General features: G+C 35.4%; 1 protein-coding gene across 1 annotated transcript; it reads right to left on the reverse strand.

The window, feature by feature from the left end:
- Positions 1-11,473: 11,473 nt before the first annotated feature.
- On the reverse strand, positions 11,474-22,516 carry LOC115970410 (RNA demethylase ALKBH10B-like). Its single transcript, XM_031090048.1, has 12 exons — positions 21,780-22,516; positions 18,736-18,866; positions 18,470-18,587; positions 18,017-18,133; positions 17,776-17,891; positions 17,090-17,603; positions 14,046-14,176; positions 13,780-13,897; positions 13,327-13,443; positions 13,086-13,201; positions 12,759-12,913; positions 11,474-12,381 (listed from the first exon to the last, which is right to left on the reverse strand). The coding sequence occupies exons 1-12, from the start codon at positions 22,375-22,377 to the stop codon at positions 11,907-11,909; spliced, it is 2,706 nt and encodes a 901-aa protein (XP_030945908.1). The 5' UTR covers positions 22,378-22,516; the 3' UTR covers positions 11,474-11,906.
- Positions 22,517-23,804: the final 1,288 nt, after the last annotated feature.

Consider the following 23,804-nt stretch of genomic DNA (forward strand, 5'->3'; position numbering starts at 1 on the left):
TTAGTAATTTGGATTCTCTGTTGATATTTATTGAATTCTGAATTTCTGATACTAGGGTTGATCAGGTTATATCTATTAGCACGATAATCCTTCCCGTTTCAGATATTCTTGAACTTTCAGTGTCTGATCCGCATTTCTAATATGTGGTGTTTTCTTCTGAGTTTGTATTTCTGTCTTTATTTTTATTTTTATTACTCTATTGGATGCTCTGATAAATAAGTGAAGATTAAAGGTTATGTTTGGCGAGTACATTGTTTCCATTTCAAGGATCCTTGTGACCCATTAAATGCATGCTTTTGAAGCATTTACACTCAAAACAGACATTCTGGATGCTAGAATTTATTATGATAAGTGTTTGTAAGGTGTGGGGAGTAAGGGTCGGAAATTCAAGTCTTTAAGAGGAAATTTTACACACATATATAATTAGATTATGCTAAAGTAGAATATCTATCTTGTATAATATATATATATATATATATATATATATATATATTCTGATAAGTATTAGATTTGATCAGTAAGTTATGCTTTTAATGGCAGCAAAATATCTGAGTATTAATCCTCAACAAGGATAGTATAAGCATTTAAGAAACATTGTCTTTTTTTTACATTGTCGAGAAAGCTAGCTCAGAAACTCTTACATGCACTCTTGCATCTCTTAAAACGTGTAATGCAGCAGATAATCATTGGATCATGTTCTTGATTTGAACCTCTTCTAATAAAAGAGGTTCAACAGAAACACAATAATGTTATTATGTTTAAATTTCAAGTTTTTATGGTAAGAAGTTATGCATAAAAAAAAAAAATTATTGATCAAATTACAAATAACACCCTTTGAAAGAAAATTGACATGTGTGTTAAGAATATATAGTACATGCGATCCAACGGTTTGATTTTCAAAATTCACATTTGATAAAAAGATATAAAAGGAGTTTGAAAAGTTTCTCTTCAAATATTTTCCATTTTGGGGGGGGGGGGGGGGGGGTGGGGGGGGGGTGTAATTCCATTTAGTTTGTTACTAAGAGGATCGGTATCATCTGAAACTGTTAAATTTGAGTTATCATGTCAACTAGTATTAACTATTTATTGTGGATTTGAAATTGACAGGGACGAACACACATGTAGGAGATACAATCTTCTCAAAAAAAAAAAATGTAGGAGATACATTACAACCAAGTTCTATGTACATGGCTCATGGACTCATGGGTCTTTGTAAATGCTCCCAAACCCATTTGTAAAGTTGCCCTTTTAGCCCAAAAATAGTTAAAAAGGAATCCCCTCGTCTTTCAAAGTCCCAACTAGTCCACAATTGTTAATTTTTCCCAAGGGCATGGACCGCTTAGGGAAAGACGAAAATAATAGACTGGGGAACATTTAGAAAGATGTAAATAACCGGGCTTCGTACATTCCATGGCTTTGGACTAAGCTAGCTTTTCAATAAAACCCGTCTTGTCTAGTGCTAAAAAATTGGACTTTTTTTTTTTTGGGAGAATCTAACCTTGCTCCTTGAGAATGGCATAACAAACTCAATATTGCAATTTATTCTCCCCGTAGTTAATTTTGCAAATAATCTGAATTCTTACTTGAATAATCCATCTTGAAACATATATCAAATTCTGAAATTCATTTTAATTGATTTGAGGTAATTCATGCCTCCTAAGAAATAATTTGAATAAAAATTTCAATGATTTCGAGGCTTAGGAGATACAAAAGTAAAGGTAATACAAATTCACTGTATAAAACACACTAAAGGTAATACATACAATTTTAACACACTAAAGGTAATACAAATTCACCATATAAAGCACAAAAATCAATGAAACAATGATTAATATAGCTTTTTAGAGTAGCAAAATTTGTAATATATCTAACATTAAATTAGCTCAACTAGTAAAATTTCTGATTGTTAAATAAGAGATCTGGGGTTCAATCTCTGCCTACACGAAAAACTGATTAATGTTTTACTTTGATGATAAAGAGATATCATTTGGAGCGGACACCATACTCTTTTACTTTAATTAGTTTTATATGATGATGTTGGCAAACATGGAATCAAACTGCCAAAAACCAAGACACCAATCGGTTTTTGGTATAGGCGGGGATTAAACCCCAAATCTTTTATTCAACTATCAGAGACTTTACCAGTTATACTAACTGGAACCCACTACTACAAATTCTTGATTGGTAGGTTTAAACCACTTAATAATTAATTGTTTGATTTTTTTTTTTCAATCAATGAAACATCAATTGTTACAACTTTATATAGTAGAAAATTTTGTAATATCTTTAACATCAATCTACCATTTTAAACCCTTTTTATGATAGTGTGTGACCCTTTTATAAAATGTTAGAACCATTAAAAATTAAAAGCATATAAGGCAAAGTATAAGAAAAGTATGGAGTGAGTAGCGGTGAAAGGGTGAGGGGTAAGGGAGAGAAATTAATGAGGAAATGAGGTATGGGATTTGTTTTTTTTGGGTTATGGGTTTGATCAAGGGATCATCACCCTCCATAGATGTACACTAATAGTCACACATACACGATTACTTTAATCACTCACACTCTCTCTCACACACACGATTACTTTACTCTCACGCCATTAGGCCCACTAGCAGTCCATCATGACCATCATCATCTCAACAAAAATAATATCAAACACACATCTACTCACACTCTCACACACCACAATTACTTTCACCCTACACCCAAACATTTAAAAACTCTATATATAGATGTAGACGCACACAGGCTGTGTATAACCCGATCCTCCATTGCTACAGTTTCTAAAAAAAGAAAAAAGCTTCCCGCCATTTCCATTATCATCACCATGTCTGTCTCTCTCCTTCTTTTTCTTTGCAAAACCCTCCTAACCCCTTGCCTACTCCTTTGTCCTCCAACCTTGCTCCCATGCCCTTCCTTACTCCTCCTTCACCATTTTCACCATCTTCCTCCTCTGCTCCTCACTTTTTCACCTCCACCGCCTTCCTTAACTCTATTCCTCCCAAGCCCTTCCTTCCTCCTCTACCATTTCCACCCTCTTCCTCCTCTGCTCCCACCACCACCATCTTCAACTCTGCTCCACCCAAGCCCTTCCTTCCTCCTCTGCCATTTCCACCATCTTCCTCCTCTACTCCCACCACCACCATCGCCATACTCAACACTGCTCCTCCCAAGCCCTTCCTTCCACTTCCACCATTTCCACCCCCATCTACTCCACACTAGCAAGACTTTCTCAAGCCCTGGAGAGAGAGAGAGAGAGAGAGAGAGAGAAACTCTTACCCACCGAGATCATTACTGAGGGTGTTTCTCCTCTAGGATTCGAAAAAAAAAACTGTCCGACTTGCTCATGTGGGTCAACATTGACTCTCTTCCAGCCATGATTAAGATGGTTGGTTTTACATTCTTCAAGGGAATATTGTTTGCTACTGGAGAGGTGTTTGAGCTGCTGATCTTCTTTTTCATCTAGCTCAAAAAGAAGATGGAGATGTGGTGGAACAAGAAGGATGAAGGATGAAGAATAAAGAAGTTGAAGGTAGGTTTTTTTATTTTTTTATTTTTTTTATGTTTTTTTTTTTTTTGTTTTTTATATAGGAATTCTCAAATTAATAACTAAAGGAAAATGAAGGCTTCACCTTCATGTCCTCCAAAATTCATGATGATAACTTTGGGTAAAATTATTACACAATTTGGAATACACTAAGAGTACTATTAGTTCTTGATTGGTAGGTTTCAACCACTTAATAATTAATTTTTGATTTTTTTCAATCAATGAAACATTAATTGTTACAACTTTATTTATTAGTAAAATTTGTAATATCTTTAACATTAATTTACCATTTTAAACCCTTTTTATGATAGGGTGTGACCCATTTATAAATTAAAACTATATAAGGAAAAGTGCTCCCAAGTCCTTCCTTCCTCCTCCACCATTTCCACTCTCTTCCTCCTCTGCTCCCGCCACCACCACCACCATACTCAACTCTACTCCTCTCATGTCGTTCCTTCCACTTCCACCATTTCCACCCCCATCTACTCCTCACTAGCAAGGCTTTCTCAAGCCATGAAAAAAAAAAAAAAAACAAAAAAAAATCCACCGAGATCATTATTGAGGGACTTTCTCCTCTAGGATTCGGAAAATACTATCTGACTTACGTGGTTCAACGTCAACTCTCTTCCAGCCGTGATCAAAATGGTTGGTTTTACATTCTTCAAAGGGATGCTCTTTGCTGCCAGAGAGAAGGCGTTTGAGCTGCTAATCTTCTTTTTCTTCTAGCTCAAAAAGAAGATGGAGTTGTGGTGGAACAAGATGAAGGATGAAGAACGAAGAAGTTGACGGCAGTTTATATATATATATATATATATATATATATGAATTCTAAAATAAAAAACTGAAGGAAAATGAAGGCTGCACCTTCATGTACTCCTCAGTTTTGGAATTTTTATTTTTATTTTTATTTTTTATGAACGGATTTGATTATGTTTTCTCAAAAAAAAAAAAAAAAAAGTATAAATTAGCATGCTTAAATTTGAATACATAAATATAAGTGGACACTAAAGATACTCTTTTACTTTAATTAGTTTTATGTGATGATGTTGGCAAACTTGGAATCAAATTACTTTTTTGGATAGGCATTTTCCTGGACAAAAATGCACAGTTTGATACAAAACGCAATATACACAATCGTTTGGAGAAGCTGTTTCATCTAAATCATGTTTACAAATCACACAAATCCGCGGTTTCAAAGAAGCAATATCTAATTGCATTTTCAATATCGAGCAAATAGAACGTTTTGACACTGCTATTTTTTTCGTTCAAAAATACCCCCAAATAGCTGGCTATATTATCCCATTTTTTTTTCTCTTTCAATAGTCACACTTCACCAATTTCCCTCAATAACCTCTACTTCATTGAATTTCGGCCGATATATCAATTCTGGGCAATACTGAAAAGAACATACCTTTTTATGTTTTAATCGATTTTTGCTAGATTCCGACCGGTTAATGGATACCGGGCCGGTAAAAAATTACACACAAAATGCTTATTTCCCTCCCCTCACGCCAGTCATACTTTCTGCCTCCCTTCATTCCTAACTCCTCTTTACACAAACGATGAAGTCATGCCATTTGGTGGAGAGCGGCGACACCGGTAAATATCCAGCAAGCTTCCTTGAGGAGGGGCTGAAGGTTTGAAGCTTTCAGAGAAAGAGAGAGTCTAAGGTGAAAGATAGAGAGAGCTGTGATGGAGTTGAAAGAGTCTAGGAAAATAAAGAAATGTTTGATAGTGAAGTGATAAGTTTAAATGTGTGAAGATGAGTGCTTCTTGGAAATTGTAATGACATGAAGGTTGTACTTGTAGGTCTTAGGCGTGTGATGTGGATCAGAAAAAGAAAAAGAAATTAATAAAGGTGGGAGGCAACTGGCAAGAGGCATCAAGCATGTGTTTGGTTTTATCACCACTATTTTAATTTTTCTAATTATTTAGGAGAAGTTTGATAACGTTGCTCTAGTAATGTTGTTTGTATTTATTGAAAATATATGTAGGTGAAAAAGTGTGTGAAAATACGTATAATGTTGTTTAAAAACTAAAAATATGTGTTTAAACACATGTACCAAACGGGCTCTTAATCTTTTTTCTGTTGAGCCCCTCTCACATGATATCTCATTTCTCACCCACTACCCCTTCTTTTTTATTATCTTTTTTTGGTCTTATACTTTTATCTCTTATCATTTTTTTTTTTAATAAACTTATAAGCTTAACAAGTTTAATTGCTTAACAAATTAACTTTTACCAAATAAATAAAGTTATAAATATGTAAATAATATTTATTTATTTTTAAAATATATACAAATAATATATATATATATATATATATATATATATATATATATTTTTAAATAGCGGTAAACCCAAAACGGTACACCAGTATTGACCAATACCGAAATATATCGTTCCGTTGGCCAAACCGGTACAGCCTCCGGTACGAGATTGACTCCCTTAGTGATATCTGGGATTTGGGCTTAATAAGTTTGACATATTAGTTGAAATATGAACTTATAATTAGAGATGGCACTTTATGCCTGACCCAAAATACCCAGTCCGGCCCAACCCTAATGGGTCAGGTTTTACCTGGTCCGATAAAAAATAGGGTCGGGTTTGGGTTTTTAAAAAAAAAAAAAAACGAAACAGGTTCGAGTTTTGGCAAAAACCTAACCCGACCCGGTTAGCTTAAATATAAAATTATAAAAAAACCTACCTACATATATATATATATCACAAACCCTAGCCTAAAACTCATTTCTCTCCTTTTTCTCTCAACTCAACCACCTCCCTCACTGACTCTCACTCTCCTTAATCGGCTCCACCAAGACTCTCAAAGTTACAAATCAGGTTCAGACACTCACATCTCATCCTCAACCTCACTCTCATTCACTCACCGACCCACCCTCACCCTCGTGGAGGAGCACAAATCTCGTGGTGGTTGCCGTTTTTGTCGCAGAGGAGCCCGTGATTGTTAGATCAGAGAGAGATTCAGTGGTCTGAGTTTTTTTTTTGGTTCATTTCCTCTTTCAGTAGTTTTCGTTTTTGGGTATTTGTTTGAGGATTTAATATGTAAAAATCTGTCCATAAATGATAAATGGAGTTTTGTTCCTCTCTCAGTAGTTTTTGTTTTTGGGTATTTGTTTGAGGATTCAATATGTAAAAATCGGAGTGAATGTTGTGTTAATGTAAAAATCTGTCCATAAATGTAAAAATCAGAGTTTTGTTTCTTCCATAAATGATAAATGGAGTTTGAGTATTTGACTGATAACAATGTTGATTGATTTGTGTTTGTGTTTGGGGTATTTTTTTTTTTTTTTATAAATAAGATTGGGTTGGATTGGGCGGCCATGGAATAGGCCCAGAAATGGCTGGACGGGGCCCACAGAAACCCGACGGGCCAGGTTTGGAGCTAAAAAAAAGACCCGTTTATTAAACGGGCCGGGTCCAGGTAACAGGGGAGGACCTGTGGGTCGGGTCCAGGTATCAAAAAACCCAGCCCGAACTCGATCCGTTGCAATTCCTACTTATAATTATAAAATTCTTAAAAATTTATATGGATTTTGATGAATAACCAACAATATATAAAAAATAGCTATAACCCGAAATCGCATACTAAAATAGAGCGATACCGAAATATTCCGTTCCAATTGACAAAACGAAACGAGTTCCAAAACAGTATTCAGAACATTGTAGGTAACCATATTCTTCTTTCATTATTCTTGAATTTTTATTATAGATTTGAGCTTTTGCATGGTGGGTTTAACAATTTACGTTGATAGAAATTTTGGGTTTGGTTTTTAGTTCTTGGCAATGGGTATCTTTGGGAAGGAACTTTTCTTTGTTCAGATTAAGAGCTTATGTGATTAAGTTTTGACTTGTTTCTAGTTTCTAGTGTTTGTGAATTCCAGATGGCTTGATGTGCAATGGTGCATAACATCTGGATCCAAAGGAATAATAGGGTACATAATGGGGTAGTTTAAACAGAGGAGCAGTTGGTAAGAGATATTTGCAGATATGTAAAAGCTAGGATGGCTACAAAGAGACCTGTTTGTAATTCAATTCTTAATAGAATGTTGTGTAATAATTGGGGGTTATCTTGGTCCTAGAGGAGAAGCAAAATGTTTTTTGCTGTCCTGTTATAATTTCTTGAAACTAGTTTGTAATTTGAGTTTGGTCTTTAGCGAAAGGACTTATTCTGATTACAGAAAAATTAAGATAGCCTTAACAATATAGTTAAGTCCTTTTTTGGAATTTACACTCAAAACGGCTATTTTTAAAACAGCTTATCCAAACGCTTAATTTGGCTTTAAAAATAGAAAACGTATATTTTCACATTTTTACCAAACGCTTATCTGTGGTTTTTAAAATGGAGTTTTCAAAACGCACGTTTTAAAAACTCTAGTTTTTAAAACGCACATTTTGAAACAGCTTATCCAAATAGGCCCTAGAATTTACTATGTAAATTACAAAGCTGAGAAGATAAATGAAGCTTTTGGTTCACTTTTGGTTCATCACCTTCATGTTCTCCAAAATTCATGATGATAACTTTGGTTAAAATTATTACACAATTTGGAATACACTAAAGGTACTACGAATTCTTGATTGGTAGGCTTCAACCACTTAATAATTAATTGTTTGATTTTTTTTCAATCAATGAAACATCAATTGTTACAACTTTATATAGTAGTAAAATTTGTAATATATTTAACATCAATTTACCCTTTTTATGATAGCGTGTGCCCTTTTATAAAATGTTAGAACCATTAAAAATTAAAAGTATATAAGGCAAAGTATAGGAAAAGTATAGGAAAAATGAATTCTCACTCACATAAAGTTTCATCCCCTTCCAGTGATCCTCAATAAAGGAGAAATGAATTTTCACATATTTATCATGAATTCTTAGCCCCTGTGATGGTTCAACCATCGGTGTTGGTTTAGTATAGCATCCAAGGCAGCCTCTGCTCTGTTGCAAATCAGGTTCACAAAATTGACTAAAACTAAGTATTAACTCAATTCTCACTCTAGCATTTGAAATTATTGAAAGAAAGAAAAAAGTTGAGAACAATCATTGCCTGAGCTAAGTATTCCCAATTTAAGCCACAAGTTTGTTTGTTTGTTTGTTTTTTTTTTTTTTTTTTTTTTTTTTTTTTTTTTTTTTATGCAAACAAAAAAAGAAGGAAAAATAAAAAATTTCTTTTTCCTAGAGCCTTCCATTTAGCCTTGACCTTTTTTCCTTGATCAAAAGCACAAGAGCGCGCAAATACGCTCCTAAAAGCACTAAAAATGAACAGCAGGGTTTCTTCCCAAAGCATCTCTTTGATTTGGCTATCAAAGAACACCTAGAATACATAGCTGCTATTGCTATAGGATCCCCCAATACCTAATATAAATCATATCTATATAGACTAAACAACTTCCCAAAACTCCAAAGAAAAGAATTAACAAACCACAAAAATAGACCCGAGAGCAGAACAAGGCGGAGGAAACGATGTTGGAGAAGGAGCGAAAAGGTGAGGGGTGAGGGAGAGAAAGTGATGGAGGAAGTGAGAAGTGGGATTTGTTTTTGTTTTTTTTAGGTTATAGGTTTGATGGGTGATGATCAAGTCCATTGATGTACACTCACACACACATGATTACTCACTCACACACACACGATCACTCACTCACACACACATGATTACTTTACTCTGGGCCCACCAAAAGTTGACCATCATCTCATCTCAGACACACATTATTTCACACTCACACACACCACAATTGCTCTCACCTACACCCGAGCATGTAAAAAACTCTATAAATATACGTAGAGACACAGCCTCCATTGCTACTACAGTTTCAAAAAAAAAGAAAAAAAAACTCCCTCCATCAGTGCCGGCTGAACAGTGGAGCAAGAAATGCGGCCGCCTAAGGCCCCAAGTAAAAAAAAAGGCCCCCAAATTTTAACCAATAAGGTTATTTATAATCAATAAATAAAATAATATTTTTTTATCAAATGAAAAACAAATAAAAAATAGAGAAAAATGCAACGTCTACAATATTTTTTATAACACTTTTACAATTATGCTAAGTAGTAGGTTGTTACAACCTGTTATTGATGGCAAAAAAATAATTATAGTGATATTTTCAAAGAAAAAAACAAAAAAACCTAGGATTTGTTGTAAAAAAATATTGTGAATGTTGTACTTCTAAAAAAAATAAGAATAATAATAAGAGTTTAATTAGCAAGTTTGTACTAGTTTTCATCTAAATCCACCACTAATACTACTTTTTTACTTACTATTATCAATCTACAATATCAACAAATATGAAAAAATTTGTCAAATATTTTTTGTTTATAAAATTTCCAAAAAAAAGAAAAAATTCTACGTAATTTTTGGTAATTAATAGTAATTTTACATTTAAAATAAGTTAATCAATTATCGTCTGAGGCCCAAATACATTAAGCCGCTCTTGCCCTCAATTTTCATCATCGACGATCACCATGTCTATCTCTCTTTCTTCATCTTTGCAGAACCCTTCGTCCTCTAACCTTTCCTCCCAAGCCTCCTTCACCATTTTCACTATCTTCCTCCTCTGCTCCACCATTTCCACCCTCTTCCTCCTCTACTCCCACCACCACCACTACCATTGCTCCACCCAAGCCCTTCTTTCAACGTCGACTCTCTTCCAGCCATGATCAAGATGGTTAGATTTACATTCTTCAAGGGAATGTTGTTTGTGCCGGAGAAAAGGTGTTTAAGTTGTTGATCTTTTTTTTCTTCTAGCTTAAAAAGAAGATGGAGCTGTGGTGGAACAAGAAGAAGGATGAAGAATGAAAGAGTTGATGGCAGGGTTTTCTTTTTTTTCTTTTTTTTCTTTTTTTTTTTTTTTGTCAATTAAAAGTATATAAGGCAGAGTATAGGAAAAGTATATATAAGTATGGATTACAATATGCTCCCAAGCCTTTCCTTCCTCCTTTTTATGATAGTGTGTGACCCTTTTATAAAATGTTAGAACCATTAAAAATTAAAAGTATATAAGGCAGAGTATAGGAAAAGTATGGAGTGAGTAGCGGTGAAAGGGTGAGGGGGTGAGGGAGAGAAAGTGATGAGAGAGTGAGGTCTGGGATTTGTTTTTTTGGGTTATGGGTTTGATAAAGGGAAAGTCACCCTCCATTGATGTACACACACGATTATTTTACTCAAATGGTGCAATTAATCGTTCCTTACTTTGTGCAGGCTAAGTATAAAAATTAAAAAGCAAGCAACCACCCATTTAAAAAGAATTTCAACGGGGATGAACAATTGAACGTAGTTATAAATCACAGGATGCCTTCAAAAGAAAAGACTGATGGATAAGATTCAATTATCCGCTCACGAGGTCAATAAGCCATGCATCCATTCTTTTGATCTGGATTTAGGACTAAGTTACGCATGTTTATGTCATTCGGGTTTTGGTGATCTTTATGATTAATGCTTTCGCCATTACCTGTTTGCAACTTTTTAAGCACTTAGAACACCATTGGTAAATATTATGATTAATGACTAACTTGGTATGTTAAAGCATGCCTATACTTTGGCAAGTTTTCCTTCTGTACACACATTCATTGAGGTAGATACTGTGTAGAGAAATGAAGATAATTATTAAATTTTTTTATTTTATTTTAGAAAGTTATGATATTAAGCTTGCTGGCTGCAGCCTGCAGTAAACAAAAAACATTTTATTTTCGTCTCTCGGGCTTACTATTTCACTTTAATTCATAGGGAATCAGATTCTCAGAACTTGGATGACTTTTCAGATATGCTGATAGCTGATTTAGGATTAGAATTTAGAACCAGTGAGTATTTATCTGCACAAACTTAAATACCACAGCAAAACAAAGAGGGAGGACAATATGAGCGTCATTAGCACAGAGAATTGTGACTGCAATTGAGGTCAGTACTCCAAATAATCTAATCCAAAAATCAATAAAACATTCACAAAGGCTAGTTCACACATCCAAAAGAGAACTAGGAAAATCTGAACAACACAACCAGAAAGTGATTTGATTAGTCTGTGAAAAGGAAAAATATAAGCAATAATACAAAATTCCGCCTCTAACTTAACTTGACCCAATTCACACCCCTCATACTTGAAGCTGAACTACCTCTAAAACTCTACCAAGATTGGCATTCAAGAAAAAGTGTTGAGACCACCACTAGAGCCTAATTTTACTGTGATAAATAAAACAAGCTCCTCTAACAGCACCTGGACCCTTTTCTCCTTTTGTTACAACAAGAGAAACTCCTCAAAAGCAAGTAAGCAAACATGAATTCTACCTTTTGCTGATTCATATTGCTCTGAACATAGGGCTGCTACAGACTTACTTCCTTCCCACCAATTTTCCTCAAACACTGATGCCTGGTTCAGAAGCGGACTCTGTGACATGAGTTTCAACAGGAGGAGGTAAGGCAAGAAGACGGCCTTTTTGGGCACGTGGAGGAAGATGCTTTGCAGGTTTTCTTGATCCCACAGTCCATGGCAAGAAAACTCCAGTGCCACCTTGAGGAAGCTTTCGGGGGCTCAACACCATAGGGCGCACTGGTGCTAACATGACCACTGGAGCACGAACAACTCCCCATCTGGACATCATGTCCGTTGTCTCATAGCCATTGAGAGCTCCATTTGGGACTGCATATGGGCTTGGAACGCCTGGTTGCCAGAGAGTCATGGCACCAGTCATGGAAGGACTGGTTGGGGACTGGCATTGATTGGACTCCGGGCGAATTCTGAAGAGTGTGATGCTGGTCCTTTTGTTAGGAGAAGGGCACATGACATGTCTAGCCATGTCAGCACTGTTTCCCCTCATGACCAGAAGAGAGCTGCAGATTTTATCATAGAATTGGTCAGTAAGAATTAGTTGCACAAGAGATAAACATTGTTGGTGATATAAATACTACGGGGTGTGAATATGATATTGCTAACTTGGCTGAGTAAACTTCAGTGGTGTTGGATTAAGCAAATTGGCAACGAAGGTGCCAATGTCTAGCTCATTTGGATGTACTTTATCTTAGGATATTGAAGATACAAATTTGACTGAACTTACGACATAAAGATGTTCAGGAAGAAAGAAGGCAATAGATAATTTTCATTTATCATTCTGCTATTAGAAATGCCAAATGCCATGAGCTCAATCTCTCTGAATTTGAACCATGAATTCCAAATGTGTTAAACAAATCAAAGAATTTTGAGTACATACCCTTCCTTCAAAGAGAACATGAGTGGCCCTTTGTAGTTTCCATCATTATCACTCACAAGAGTACGTCCAAAAGCCATTGTTGATTCAGAGAGGAGAAGAGTGGAGATGGGTTGGTCCAAATGGGGTGGTTTCAGGAATGGCTGTGAATATTCCCCCTATACAAATAGATATTTGTGATTTCAGCTGTTGCTCTATTTAGAAGGTACTGAAATTAAAAATCAAGGCTTACAACACAGACCAAATGTCATGAAGCGCCCTCTTTGCAGCTATGTTCTATAAACTATAACACAGGAGTGAACATGACAGGGCTGCTAGATATAGGAATACCTCCTCAAAGAAGTTAATGATGCAACCATTTGGTCTTTTGTACTCTGGAATTAGTTGCCACTGCAGAAGGTGATCGATGACACCTTGGAGAAGAGCTGGAATTGGCTCTATATGGCCTGTAAACACAAAAATAAATAAATTATCAAGTCTTCTATAAGTTACAGTGAACTATTCTCATTTTTAGGACCACATCACAAGTTTGACAAAGCAAAACAAATCAATTAGATCATAGAAGTCTTACTTGTTTGATTGTTGCTTGCCGCTTCCTCTTTTATTTGCCCGAATATTGGAACCCCAAACTGAATCAGCTCTCTCCTGTTGCCCTTCACCTGTTTGTTGAACAAAATAAAGGTCTCACCTGCACATGAGGAAGATTCAGTCAGATTTTGTGTACCATAAATTTCAGCAATTATCATCCATTTGCTAGATAAGCTTCTTTAACCATCATGCTAAAGAAGGCAGTGTTAAAAAAGACTGCACAGATTTATATCAAGCTTCAAAGTCTTTCTTTGCCTCTAGTTAAGCTTATATGGCCTTAGTTCAACACATTTAAGTGTCAAATCCCAGCTAATTTTGGGTTGGTTCTTTGCAAGATAATTTTATGATCTTAAATACAAATGATTCAATTAGAGAAGTCACATAAAGTCAATCAAAAGCCAATTACAATAGTCCCAAGGATGAGGCTTTGAATCACCTGGGAGTTCTCCATTCTGCCCAGCTGCGCGGAGTTCATTAACAAAGTCATTCAACTTACAGAGCTCTGAATCAGTGAAGACGTCCTCATATAACTTTAGTCCTTTCACAACATTCACCTGCCAGTTGCAATCATTCTTCTATCAGTAAATGCCTGCTGCTCTACTTTTAAAGCATATATACTACAGGATATCATCAACCAAACTCTTTCAATTGCATGTTCTCTATGGAAAGAACGTGAATCAAATTGTGAAAAAAAGAACTCGCCATGTGCCCTTTCACTGGCTCCTTGGCTGAGAAACCTTTTGTCAACTTGATCTGGCTGGGACGTGCCTCACAGTCTTCATGGTTAGAACATAAGTCCACGTTCTCTACAGCAGGCTGCACTTCTTGAGAACCTGTATTTCCAAGCATTACAACTAACTTAGGATAAAAAATTTGTTAACAATAACTGATCAAAGAAATAGATATATGAAAGGAAATAAAATTTAAAAAATCAATTGTTAATTAATGTTTTGTTGGGGATAACTTGGTGTAAATGTAACAAAAGTCAGTGTGATAACGGCTTCTATGCAAGAAAAATTGTTACGAAAATCTTTCACCACCTACAGAAGTTAATGCAAACTCAAGCAATTTTCAGTGTTCTCTATTGGAAAGACTCCCAGACTCTCACTATAACAAACATTATCTGAGAGACACCCACTTTGAGCTTGCCACTTGCCAAAACAATGAAAGCAACCTTTTTTTTTGGATAATAGTAAGAGTAATAACGATGAAGGCACATTAAAAATGAATTAGTGAAAACACAAACCATTCTGGTAGCATAAAATGCTACAATCAAACATGTTCATAAATTGCCAAAAAAAGTTGGAGGGAGGACCTAACATGTAATGTGCGTGATCAATAATCAATATAATTACTTTTGTCTTTTATGGGCAATGATACTCCAAAGTCCAAAGTGAAACCTAGTTAATCAAGCCTTTAATACCCTTCATTAATAATTTAGTATTTAGTTTGTGAAGGCAAATACCATAAATGCAAGTAAATGAATTTCTACAAGTTAACCAAATATACAGTGGCGTGGCGCCTCTAGGAATTTTTCTCAGGGTATTTCTTAAGAAGTATAAATTATACAATCTAATAAAAAGATAAATTCATATATTGACAAAAAAAAAAAAATACAAATACGTAAAATTTATAATTACCTTTTACGCGTTTCATATTTTGAAATCATTACATGATAATCTCATTATCAATACTACAAGCTACTTCTCTTTCAATTTACACAACTAAGCATTATTTATTCACTGAATATAGAACAAATTATGGAACAAAATTTAATTTTATTGGCATAAAAAAAATTTAAAGGTGTTCCCAAATTTTTTTTTTTTTTAGGAATAGACAAATAAATTTTTTTAAATCATTATATATAAAAAAAAAAATTTTAAGGTCAACCTGGGACCACCTTGGCCTTAAAGTGACACCACCCCTGCAGATATAAATGCATGCCACTTTCCTTCCTCAAAGGACATTTTTAAATTCATGACAACAATAAATTAATTAACAATTATATATTTACACACCTGTTTTTGTTGCTTAAACAGCGCATGAAAATACAGCTAATCCTAATGATTCTGTTCTACTTTGGGTCTCATTTCTCTGTCAGTACTCAGTACTATCACATAAAAATTTCCCCATAAAATTCACGTTCCTTATCAGACTATTATTTAAAAATTAGCACTGACCCTTTTTATTGCTTCCCTCAACAGTTGGAACATTGTTTGCTGCCAAACACAGCAAAGCTGATTCTTTAAAAAAAAAACCCACTATACCCCCATCTACCAAGTGCCAAAAAAGGCAGGACACCACAACAAACAAAAGCAACACAAACGTACACGGATAATTATTATACTCTAATACTGTGTCTTCATACATTAACAGTGAATATAATCATAGATTTAATTAATCAGAGAGAGAGAGAAAAAAGGTATCAATTCCAAATCAATTGAGTCGGAAACTTTTGACTAATTTTCATGCAATTATGAATTTTTCGTGAATTTTTTTAATGCTGGAACACAAACAAACAAACCCAGTATTATGAGTTCAGGTAATCGATCAATTTAAGAAAATTTTAATCCCATTTTTAACTTTTTCCTAATATTATTCTCTCCCGAATATCTAATAATTTTGCAGTAGTGTAATCATACGCGGCATCCCAAACACCATCAAATTGTCATTGAAACTACCCTCCTCCACCATCATTGGATCGTTCACCTAAAGTGACCACCAAGTGAGTTAACCCAGCTAGCTCGGTCCGAGTTGGGTCCCATTTTGTCATTAAATTAACATAGCTTTGGTCAAAGCCCCCCAACTACCCACCACACTCTTCCACCACACACACACCCCGTGACGTAAAAGCTATTAAAATCCAACGGCTGCGATCGCACGCCGCCTATAAATAAAATCATTTACACACATCTCGAGGCCCTGCATTGCACCACGTGATGGTATTCGCTACTACCGAAACTAACTGTCACACACCAGATTGCACCCAAAAGTCTATACGTTTCACCTCGATTTTCTCAAACCCCACTTAAACCTCGGGACGATATCACCACATTATTATCATTATTTATTATTTCTCTCTCTCTCTCTCTGTTTTTTCTATTTTTATTTTTAATTCGTCTTTTTTTCTTTTTTCCTAAAGGGAAAAAAATTCAATTTGTCAAACGACGCCGTTGAATTCCAATGTCAAAGCAGGAAAAATTCGCAGGCGGAGTTTGAATATTGAATCAAAATCAAATAAATTTTTCTGGACGCTATGAAAAGCGAAAAACGTTTTTTCCAAGCTTCAAAATAATAAAACAGTACAACCTCAAGTCAGCTAAAGGCGTACAGCTCTACTTTTCTGAGATTTTTTTTATAAAATAAAATATTAAAAAAAAAATCTCAGCTACCAAATATAAAAGTGTCCGATTTAAAGGCCGCATCTTTTTCATTTCCTACTATTTTCTCGGAAACCAAACGGTTAGCTAATTTCCAAGCGTGCCTAAAAACGAAGATATAGGTGTTTTTTACTTTTTATAACTGACTTAGTAAAAATAATCTGATTTTGTTGCGGAATTTCGCTGTACCGTTACGGATCCTACACCTCCGAGTCAACTTTAGCTACAATTTACAAAAACCATCAGAGCCACATAAAATAAAACATAAAAATTTGCGCTTTCACAATAAAAATTGAGAACAAATAATTAAAAAATTATATATATAATTATATTATAATTATATAAAATAAAAATAAAAACACTTACCTGAATCGGTGATATCGCTATCCGGTGAGGAATCGTCTTCTTCACCAAGCTCAAGTCCGACATTTCCATCACTTTCCGTCACTTTCTCGTCGATTTTCTCACTCTGCTCCTCCTCCTCGACTTTCTGATCTTGCTCATCCAATTTCGCCACCTTCACCTCCTCGCTCTTCTTCGTCTCGGCCTTGGCGGTCGAGTCCGCGTGATCCTGTTCATTGATCGTATCGTACTTTTTCTTCGGGGCAGCGACTCGCCGGAGCTCGACCGCAACGTCGGCGATGGAGTGGTACTTCTGCATCTGGAGCACCGGGATCCAGTTCAGCCTCCGGCGGTGTATTGCAGCGAACACCGCGTCGTATTCCGACGACGCCACCCCTCCGACTCCGGCGCCAGCCAACTGAGTCAGGTGCGCACTCACAAGAGTACGTCCAAAAGCCATTGTTGATTCAGAGAGGAGAAGAGTGGAGATGGGTTGGTCCAAATGGGGTGGTTTCAGGAATGGCTGTGAATATTCCCCCTATACAAATAGATATTTGTGATTTCAGCTGTTGCTCTATTTAGAAGGTACTGAAATTAAAAATCAAGGCTTACAACACAGACCAAATGTCATGAAGCGCCCTCTTTGCAGCTATGTTCTATAAACTATAACACAGGAGTGAACATGACAGGGCTGCTAGATATAGGAATACCTCCTCAAAGAAGTTAATGATGCAACCATTTGGTCTTTTGTACTCTGGAATTAGTTGCCACTGCAGAAGGTGATCGATGACACCTTGGAGAAGAGCTGGAATTGGCTCTATATGGCCTGTAAACACAAAAATAAATAAATTATCAAGTCTTCTATAAGTTACAGTGAACTATTCTCATTTTTAGGACCACATCACAAGTTTGACAAAGCAAAACAAATCAATTAGATCATAGAAGTCTTACTTGTTTGATTGTTGCTTGCCGCTTCCTCTTTTATTTGCCCGAATATTGGAACCCCAAACTGAATCAGCTCTCTCCTGTTGCCCTTCACCTGTTTGTTGAACAAAATAAAGGTCTCACCTGCACATGAGGAAGATTCAGTCAGATTTTGTGTACCATAAATTTCAGCAATTATCATCCATTTGCTAGATAAGCTTCTTTAACCATCATGCTAAAGAAGGCAGTGTTAAAAAAGACTGCACAGATTTATATCAAGCTTCAAAGTCTTTCTTTGCCTCTAGTTAAGCTTATATGGCCTTAGTTCAACACATTTAAGTGTCAAATCCCAGCTAATTTTGGGTTGGTTCTTTGCAAGAGAATTTTATGATCTTAAATACAAATAATTCAATTAGAGAAGTCACATAAAGTCAATCAAAAGCCAATTACAATAGTCCCAAGGATGAGGCTTTGAATCACCTGGGAGTTCTCCATTCTGCCCAGCTGCGCGGAGTTCATTAACAAAGTCATTCAACTTACAGAGCTCTGAATCAGTGAAGACGTCCTCATATAACTTTAGTCCTTTCACAACATTCACCTGCCAGTTGCAATCATTCTTCTATCAGTAAATGCCTGCTGCTCTACTTTTAAAGCATATATACTACAGGATATCATCAACCAAACTCTTTCAATTGCATGTTCTCTATGGAAAGAACGTGAATCAAATTGTGAAAAAAAGAACTCGCCATGTGCCCTTTCACTGGCTCCTTGGCTGAGAAACCTTTTGTCAACTTGATCTGGCTGGGACGTGCCTCACAGTCTTCATGGTTAGAACATAAGTCCACGTTCTCTACAGCAGGCTGCACTTCTTGAGAACCTGTATTTCCAAGCATTACAACTAACTTAGGATAAAAAATTTGTTAACAATAACTGATCAAAGAAATAGATATATGAAAGGAAATAAAATTTAAAAAATCAATTGTTAATTAATGTTTTGTTGGGGATAACTTGGTGTAAATGTAACAAAAGTCAGTGTGATAACGGCTTCTATGCAAGAAAAATTGTTACGAAAATCTTTCACCACCTACAGAAGTTAATGCAAACTCAAGCAATTTTCAGTGTTCTCTATTGGAAAGACTCCCAGACTCTCACTATAACAAACATTATCTGAGAGACACCCACTTTGAGCTTGCCACTTGCCAAAACAATGAAAGCAACCTTTTTTTTTGGATAATAGTAAGAGTAATAACGATGAAGGCACATTAAAAATGAATTAGTGAAAACACAAACCATTCTGGTAGCATAAAATGCTACAATCAAACATGTTCATAAATTGCCAAAAAAAGTTGGAGGGAGGACCTAACATGTAATGTGCGTGATCAATAATCAATATAATTACTTTTGTCTTTTATGGGCAATGATACTCCAAAGTCCAAAGTGAAACCTAGTTAATCAAGCCTTTAATACCCTTCATTAATAATTTAGTATTTAGTTTGTGAAGGCAAATACCATAAATGCAAGTAAATGAATTTCTACAAGTTAACCAAATATACAGTGGCGTGGCGCCTCTAGGAATTTTTCTCAGGGTATTTCTTAAGAAGTATAAATTATACAATCTAATAAAAAGATAAATTCATATATTGACAAAAAAAAAAAAATACAAATACGTAAAATTTATAATTACCTTTTACGCGTTTCATATTTTGAAATCATTACATGATAATCTCATTATCAATACTACAAGCTACTTCTCTTTCAATTTACACAACTAAGCATTATTTATTCACTGAATATAGAACAAATTATGGAACAAAATTTAATTTTATTGGCATAAAAAAAATTTAAAGGTGTTCCCAAATTTTTTTTTTTTTTAGGAATAGACAAATAAATTTTTTTAAATCATTATATATAAAAAAAAAAATTTTAAGGTCAACCTGGGACCACCTTGGCCTTAAAGTGACACCACCCCTGCAGATATAAATGCATGCCACTTTCCTTCCTCAAAGGACATTTTTAAATTCATGACAACAATAAATTAATTAACAATTATATATTTACACACCTGTTTTTGTTGCTTAAACAGCGCATGAAAATACAGCTAATCCTAATGATTCTGTTCTACTTTGGGTCTCATTTCTCTGTCAGTACTCAGTACTATCACATAAAAATTTCCCCATAAAATTCACGTTCCTTATCAGACTATTATTTAAAAATTAGCACTGACCCTTTTTATTGCTTCCCTCAACAGTTGGAACATTGTTTGCTGCCAAACACAGCAAAGCTGATTCTTTAAAAAAAAAACCCACTATACCCCCATCTACCAAGTGCCAAAAAAGGCAGGACACCACAACAAACAAAAGCAACACAAACGTACACGGATAATTATTATACTCTAATACTGTGTCTTCATACATTAACAGTGAATATAATCATAGATTTAATTAATCAGAGAGAGAGAGAAAAAAGGTATCAATTCCAAATCAATTGAGTCGGAAACTTTTGACTAATTTTCATGCAATTATGAATTTTTCGTGAATTTTTTTAATGCTGGAACACAAACAAACAAACCCAGTATTATGAGTTCAGGTAATCGATCAATTTAAGAAAATTTTAATCCCATTTTTAACTTTTTCCTAATATTATTCTCTCCCGAATATCTAATAATTTTGCAGTAGTGTAATCATACGCGGCATCCCAAACACCATCAAATTGTCATTGAAACTACCCTCCTCCACCATCATTGGATCGTTCACCTAAAGTGACCACCAAGTGAGTTAACCCAGCTAGCTCGGTCCGAGTTGGGTCCCATTTTGTCATTAAATTAACATAGCTTTGGTCAAAGCCCCCCAACTACCCACCACACTCTTCCACCACACACACACCCCGTGACGTAAAAGCTATTAAAATCCAACGGCTGCGATCGCACGCCGCCTATAAATAAAATCATTTACACACATCTCGAGGCCCTGCATTGCACCACGTGATGGTATTCGCTACTACCGAAACTAACTGTCACACACCAGATTGCACCCAAAAGTCTATACGTTTCACCTCGATTTTCTCAAACCCCACTTAAACCTCGGGACGATATCACCACATTATTATCATTATTTATTATTTCTCTCTCTCTCTCTCTGTTTTTTCTATTTTTATTTTTAATTCGTCTTTTTTTCTTTTTTCCTAAAGGGAAAAAAATTCAATTTGTCAAACGACGCCGTTGAATTCCAATGTCAAAGCAGGAAAAATTCGCAGGCGGAGTTTGAATATTGAATCAAAATCAAATAAATTTTTCTGGACGCTATGAAAAGCGAAAAACGTTTTTTCCAAGCTTCAAAATAATAAAACAGTACAACCTCAAGTCAGCTAAAGGCGTACAGCTCTACTTTTCTGAGATTTTTTTTATAAAATAAAATATTAAAAAAAAAATCTCAGCTACCAAATATAAAAGTGTCCGATTTAAAGGCCGCATCTTTTTCATTTCCTACTATTTTCTCGGAAACCAAACGGTTAGCTAATTTCCAAGCGTGCCTAAAAACGAAGATATAGGTGTTTTTTACTTTTTATAACTGACTTAGTAAAAATAATCTGATTTTGTTGCGGAATTTCGCTGTACCGTTACGGATCCTACACCTCCGAGTCAACTTTAGCTACAATTTACAAAAACCATCAGAGCCACATAAAATAAAACATAAAAATTTGCGCTTTCACAATAAAAATTGAGAACAAATAATTAAAAAATTATATATATAATTATATTATAATTATATAAAATAAAAATAAAAACACTTACCTGAATCGGTGATATCGCTATCCGGTGAGGAATCGTCTTCTTCACCAAGCTCAAGTCCGACATTTCCATCACTTTCCGTCACTTTCTCGTCGATTTTCTCACTCTGCTCCTCCTCCTCGACTTTCTGATCTTGCTCATCCAATTTCGCCACCTTCACCTCCTCGCTCTTCTTCGTCTCGGCCTTGGCGGTCGAGTCCGCGTGATCCTGTTCATTGATCGTATCGTACTTTTTCTTCGGGGCAGCGACTCGCCGGAGCTCGACCGCAACGTCGGCGATGGAGTGGTACTTCTGCATCTGGAGCACCGGGATCCAGTTCAGCCTCCGGCGGTGTATTGCAGCGAACACCGCGTCGTATTCCGACGACGCCACCCCTCCGACTCCGGCGCCAGCCAACTGAGTCAGGTGCGCGCACAGCGCGTCGATGATCGCGTTCGCCGCCGCGAACTCCCCACGGTACCACGCGAGAATCGCGTCTCGGGCGAACGAGTCCGATATCATCATCGGATTCTGCATCGGGATCATTGCCGGCCCCGCCGCCGCCACCGGTGACGCCGCCGCTCGATCGGTCGGTGAAGCTGGCCCAGCCGCCATCAACATATCTATTAAATCTTTATATCTTAATCTCACTGTAACAACGAGTCCCCAAAAAACCGAAACTTTAACTATGTTATTTACCGGCCGATATTACGGACTCACAGAGAGAGAGAGAGAGAAACAGAGAGTTGTGTTTGGATTTTGTGTCTCACACAGTTGTGGGCGTTTTGAGAAATGGGGGTATTTATATTGTGAAGCCTATCGAGGTGGCTTGTCCGTACAAGTGGGGCATAGTTATTACGTGGCAAATTTTAGAGCGTGCTGACGTGTCACGTCTAAAATGAACGTTCGGTTAGCTGAGTAGAAGCATGGTTAGGAGTTTGAGGGGAAGGTGAGGTACTTTTATCAAAATTAATTTTTCCTTTTTTTTTCTTTTAATATATATATACATATATCTCACAGTCTCAGGTGGTTGAATTTTTCTTTGCGTTTTTTTTAGGTTGGCGGGGATTTCCATGCTGGAATGCAGGGTTGGAATTGGACAGAAAAACTGATAAATAAAGCTCACTTTTTTAGATATGGTAGTCACCGTTGGAGTTTAGAAACTTAGATGTGAAGGTTAATTATGGTGTTTTTATGATTAGGGTGTGCTTCATGTATTAATTTACTTGTCTTTTATTTCTCATCCAATCAATTTTAAAAATTAATGATCATTTTAAACAAATGTTTTTATTAGGGACAAAATACATTATAACGAATACCAAAATTACCTATATTCAAGAGTCTTATAGTTCAGTTAGTACCAAATATTTTTTATAATAAATTATCAATTTAAATAAAGAAAATTTATTAGCAAAGTCTAAATACTACATGCAAATGCATATATTATGCTAATTTGGTATGTATACATAAAAGAAGAGACGGCTTACAATTTGCTTATATTTACCTTGTTCTAATAATGCTCATGTGCATAATTTTGGAATGAGTCTTAGGGCCTTTGGACATCTTAGGTGTACAACATGCCAAATACAAGTGACGAGTTAAAAAAAATTTTGAGGGGTCAACTGTATAAAAAATAAAAACAAAAAAAAAAACTCAAATATATTTTATTTTCATAGAGTTAGTTTGTATATTGTGAACTATATTTTAATCATATTAACTCTCAACCCCGAAACCCACAATTATCATTTCTTTAAAAAAATAAAAAACTAAAAATATAATGTCAATAGCTCTATTTTCTAAATACCAAGTAAAAATTGTTTTTTTTTAATAAATATATATAAAGAGGAATTATATTAAAAATATTTACCTTTTTATTTCCAGAAACATATATATTAAATATACTTTGGTTAAATGAGTTATGCATGGTATACGAGTGATAAGAGAAAAAATAATGCATTAATTATTATATAAATTTATTGAATGTCAATAATATATTTTAAATACATTTTATTTAATGGGCTATATATGGCATAAGATTAATAAGAGAA

This window comes from Quercus lobata, chromosome 12 (assembly GCF_001633185.2).
Source record: "Quercus lobata isolate SW786 chromosome 12, ValleyOak3.0 Primary Assembly, whole genome shotgun sequence".
Lineage (NCBI taxonomy): Eukaryota > Viridiplantae > Streptophyta > Magnoliopsida > Fagales > Fagaceae > Quercus > Quercus lobata.

Coding starts and splice junctions, on each gene's coding strand:
- LOC115970410 (XM_031090048.1), bottom strand. CDS start 22,377: ATGTTGATGGCGGCTGGGCCAGCTTCACCGACCGATCGAGCGGCGGCG. Junction 18,134..18,469: donor GCAGAATGGAGAACTCCCAG/GTGATTCAAAGC, acceptor CCTCATGTGCAG/GTGAGACCTTTATTTTGTTC. Junction 17,604..17,775: donor TCATTAACTTCTTTGAGGAG/GTATTCCTATAT, acceptor CTATTTGTATAG/GGGGAATATTCACAGCCATT.